The 5,073-nt window shown below is 57.8% G+C and overlaps 1 protein-coding gene across 1 annotated transcript; it reads left to right on the plus strand.

Annotated features, from left to right (window-relative positions):
* Window positions 1–1,289: 1,289 nt before the first annotated feature.
* On the plus strand, window positions 1,290–2,231 carry LOC104124960 (potassium channel subfamily K member 9). The gene has a single exon (XM_035892894.1). The coding sequence runs from the start codon at window positions 1,290–1,292 to the stop codon at window positions 2,229–2,231; it is 942 nt and encodes a 313-aa protein (XP_035748787.1).
* The last annotated feature ends 2,842 nt before the right edge of the window (window positions 2,232–5,073 follow it).

Genomic DNA, 5,073 nt, shown 5'->3' on the forward strand with positions numbered 1-5,073 from the left:
GGAGAACCTTGTCCTCCTTGAGCTCCTTGTCCCTGGGACGAGGGCTGACAGGGCTGCTGTGGCAAAAGTACTTCCCTGCATTTAAAACAGCACAACCCTTCCTCTCCAACAATCCGGCAGTGCTTTAGGTCTCAGTCTTAGTGGCACTGGACTAAATCTGAAGTTGCTCTGCAGAAGCCCTCCCAGACTTAGCTGCTCCTGGGGTGACTGACCCTATAGCGCAGGGGCTCTATAGCTCTCATCCAACAGACCACACGGCAAATCATAGAATCACTTAGGTTGGAAAAGCCCTTTGAGATCACCAAGCCCAACCGTTACCCTAACCCTGCCATCCCACCACTAAACCCTGTCCCTAAGCACCTCATCTGTCCGGCTTTTAAACACCCCAGGGATGGGGACTCGATCCCTTCCCTGGGCAGCCCCTTCCAGTGCTTGACAACCCTTTTGGTGAAAAAATTTTTCCTAATAACCAATCTAAACCTCCCCTGGCACAATTTGAGGCCATTTCCCCTCATCCCATCGCCCGTTACCTGGGAGCAGAGACCGACACCCCCCCCCAGCTCCCCCCTCCTGTCAGGCAGTTGTAGGGAGTGATAAGGGCTCCCCTCAGCCTCCTCTTCTCCAGGCTGAACCCCCCCAGGTCCCTCAGCTGCTCCCCATCAGCCTTGGGCTCCAGACCCCTCACCAGCTTCATTGCTCTCCTCTGGACGTGTTCTAGCAACGCAACGTCTTTCCTGGATCATACAGCTGAGAGTCAAAGATGCACATGACACTGGAGGGCTCAGGGCAGGAGGGGCAGGAGCAGGTGCCAGGGGGAGCTGGCGATGTCCCTGCAAGGGCAGTTGTGGCCAGGACTGGCTGGGTGCATACCTTCCCACAGGGTGACCTGGTGCTGCTGGTCTCAGCATCCTGCAGAGCCTTCGTCCTCCCTTGCTGTGGGGGTTCAGGTTACCCTGCAGACCCGGCACTGGCACAGCATCATTGCCTCTACATTGCTCGTGGGTGGCAGAAGGCTTGCAGACCCCAGTCCAGCTCTAGGGCTTCTCTTGGCCTCCATGACCGCATACAAGCTCAGGGGCTATCAGGAGGAGCTTCTCTCTTTAGAGATCAAATGAGGTTCTGCCCGCATGATACTGCAATGTGCCATCATCCCAAAGGATGTGGCGTCCCATGTCCCCATTAGCATTGCCTGCAGATCTGTTACTGATTCGTTTTCCATTTTACCCCCATTCTCCTACTGTTCCTCTTGGTCCCAGAGCAGCCTTGCTGGAAACCCCAGTGAGGGCTTGATGACTGCCTTTCCTCTTTCCTTCACAGGCTATGGGCACGCTGCCCCAGGCACGGACGCTGGCAAAGTTTTCTGCATGTTCTATGCCATCCTGGGCATCCCCCTGACGCTGGTCATGTTCCAGAGCCTGGGGGAGCGCATGAACACTGTCGTGCGGCTACTGCTCAAGAAGATCAAGAAGTGTCTGGGCATGAGGACAACCAACGTCTCCATGGAGAACATGGTCCTAGTCGGCTTTCTGTCCTGCATGGGGACCCTGTGCATCGGCGCAGCAGCCTTCTCTTATTTTGAGGGCTGGACTTTCTTTCATGCTTATTACTACTGCTTCATAACCTTGACCACTATTGGCTTTGGAGACTTTGTGGCTCTGCAGAAGAACGAGGCTTTGCAGAAGAAGCCCCCGTACGTGGCTTTCAGCTTCATGTACATCCTGGTGGGCCTGACCGTCATTGGCGCCTTCCTCAACCTGGTGGTGCTGCGGTTCCTGACAATGAACTCGGAGGACGAGCGGCGGGATGCCGAAGAACGTGCCTCGCTGCGGAGAGCCCAGAACAACATCCACCTCAAGCCGAAAGAGGACAGCCAGAGCAGCAATGCCATTTTTCTCCCCGTGGAGGACAGGACAAGCCAGATGAACCTCATCCCGCTGATCCAGGAGGATGTGGAGAGGCAGCGGCGCCAGTCGGCCAACTCGGCGGCCGCGGTCCCCTCCTTCTGCACATGCCTGTGCTATAGACCTCAGCTGTGTGGCAGCCCGGTGCCCTCCCACCCCGAGACCCTGAGCTGCCACACCAACCCCGTGTATTACAACTCCATTTCCTACAAAATCGACGAAGTCTCCCTGAGCACGCGGGGTCAGACCGGCTCTTCCCCAGGGAGCACTTTATCATCCAACAGCGCTCGCTGCCGGCAACACCCCCGGCTGAGGAGGAAATCCATCTAGGAGCGCGTGCCGAGCTGTACTTGGTGCTCGAGTCCTACTATGATGATAAATTAAGAACAGAGATGTCAGGTCCTTCTTACTGCTCTCATTTCTTCTGTTCCTCTCTCCTTTCAGCTGGCAGCCAGCCCCATGCAGGGTCCAGCAGGAGCCTTTAAACCCCATTGAGAAATAATAATTCTTTTTTGCAGGCACTGAATGACATTGGTAGTTTTTCTTTGCTCTTTTCTCCCAAGTAGGTTCAGGCATTTGGGTCTGGCAAGAGGCCCCCCAATGTGAGGCCCAGGAAGCTGTAGGTTGGCTTTCCCACCTCCCTGCTCCCCAAACGGAGGTGTTGCTGCCCTCCCACCCTGCCTAACCTTGGCTGAAGCCGCTGCCAGCACCTGCCTCTTGCTACATGGGCTGGGTCGCGCTTGCTGAGAGCGTATCAAAAGCAAAACCTGTGTCAGTGAGCCCTGCAGGGTTGGGGATCTTTAAGCTGTCCCCTGGACGCCGGGTGCAGGTAGGTCAGTGCCACGCAGCGGGATTGCAGCTGGTGGGTGGGCAGGAGGGGACAGGCTGCAGCACTGCTGCTCAGCACAGGGGGACAGCTTCATGGCACCGCGTCGCCCATCACCAGTCCTCCAGGTCTAAGCTCAGGCTTGCGGCTGGCTCCATACTTTTGGAAGCTGGAGGTCCGTACACTCACCCACCAGCACACCTTACCTCACTACTGGTAGGTCCTCCGGGCTGAGCTGGCTGGTGGGATGCTGGGCCCCTTTTGCAGGGGAAGCTGAACACCTCCAGCCCAGCCATAGCCCCTCTCTGTGATGAGCCTAGACTGCGCTAAGGGCACAGCCCCAGGGAGAACCCCCCTGAACCAAACAGAGCCACCTGCAAAGGGTTTGGCCCTGATGAGATCATGAGCTAAAATCACCCTTTCCTTCACCACCCTTCCTCCAGCCCAGCAAGTGTGCCTGCTCCTTGCCTTCTTCCAGTCCCCATGAGCCCATGGGTTTGTGCTCAGTGCTGCTGGGGTTTATCAGAGGGGAGGGATCCCATCCCAGTGTGCATCCCCAGGTGGGATGCAGTACCTGCACCCCCCCACCTGGGAGGCTGTTTCCAGCTGGTGCCCTCCCGACATTGCCCTTGTCTACCCTGCCTCATCTGCAGGAAAGCAGGGCTAGGCTCTGACAGCGGTAGGAGCTCCGTTTCACTTTTTTTCCCCAATAGAGGGACATTTTCACACTTAGTTCTAACTAAAATACCCTCTGAGGGGGCTTTCCTGGAGGAAAATCCCCTTTTCCTGGTTGGGAAGGCCTCAGGGTAGGCTTTGCTCTCTCCTCTTTTTGTTCTGGGCAGTTTAATAAAAGGTGAATCCAGCTGGTGATGGTTGGTTTTTTGTCTTGAGGGGGAGCAGAGGGATGTGTCCGAGCCCCAAACCCCAGCCCTGCCCAGCTGCAGAGGTAGGTCAGGGCTGGCTCCCCTCCCATAAGGGTGCTGGCAGTGTTTATATCCAGGGATAATATCCCTGTGGATGTTTCCTGGGATGTTTGGGCGCTGGAGGGAGGAGGGGGACAGTGGCTGTCCCAGAGCTGGGAAGCAGCTGGGTCTCGTTGCCCATTGTGGGATGGTGTCTGCCCCCTGCCTGGGGATGCCCTGGCCTCCTCCACCCTCCCTGGCCAGTGGCCTTCACATTCCCAACCCTTCCTGGTGCTTGGGCTTCCCTGGAAGCAGCTTTGGGCTTTGACATCACCCTGAATCTGTGCAGGATTGTTACGACTGGGACTTTCTTGTTCCAGTGTCTAAAATGGCAGGGGCCTGGGCTTCAAGCCACGTGATGCCCAAGCAGGCCAGTTTGGGGATGGGCAGGAGCTCTGATCACTGTTGGGCTGCTGCGCCGCCTGGGTAGGCGAGGGGGGTTCCTCGCCTGGTGCCTTTATTTGGGGGATGTTCTCTGGCATGGCTGCCCGCTCCCCACCCCACTGGAGGCAGAGGTAGGACTTTACACCCACACTCGGGGCATGACATGGCCACAGCAGATCCATCCTTCCTGGGCAGCAGGACTCATGCAAGATGCCCGGCCCTTCCTGGCCTCAGCTGGTCCCCTTGCCCCGTGTGTGGGCAGGGAAGGGACAGTGGCGGAGGCGGGAGTGCAGCCTGGGGCAGGCAGGCAGGGAGGATGGGGCAGGCGCTGCTGGGCTGGCACGAGGGGCTGGTTGGTGAGCCCTTCGCCTGGCTGCTCCCCAGGGCCCTTTGGGGCATGTGGCACCTCGCAGGCAGGGGGGCGGAGAGCCTCCCACCACCAAAATGCCCTGGCTGCAGTTCCCCCTGGGTGCTCAGCAGCTGCATCGCTTTGCACCAGTGGCCCCAAATCTGGACCGTCTGTGTAAGCCTTGGTTTAAATAGAAAGAGGGAGGAGGGAAGGAGAAAGCAAGCTGTGACTGTTTAAAACAGGCTTAAAAACAAGGCTTTCGTTGGCTTCTCAACCCCTCAGTAGTGTCATTTCATGCTGATCCCTCCAGCTCAGCCCCATTGTTGCTGTGTCCCATCTCCCCCCCACCCTCACCAGGCTGCCAGCCCAAGGTGTGGGTGGGCTGCGGTGCCCTTGCCCTCAGAGCTGTGCAGCAGACAGAGATACTCTCGCCCTTTCTGCGTTGAAGCTGGGACACCTCTGGGTGGCCAGGGTGGAGCCAGCACCTCTCACCCTCCTTCCACTCTTGGGGAAGGAAGCAGCTTTTCAATACCTGCACAAGTCAGAGCCTGCATGGCATCGCCCCAGTGAACCCCACCTCTTCTGGAGCTGGAAGCGTGAGACCAACCACAATCCATAGGCTGAGCCATGCTTGCACTCTCCCTCCGGCTT

The sequence above is a fragment of the Egretta garzetta genome, unplaced genomic scaffold (assembly GCF_000687185.1).
Source record: "Egretta garzetta isolate BGI_Z169 unplaced genomic scaffold, ASM68718v1 scaffold214, whole genome shotgun sequence".
NCBI classification, from domain to species: domain Eukaryota; kingdom Metazoa; phylum Chordata; class Aves; order Pelecaniformes; family Ardeidae; genus Egretta; species Egretta garzetta.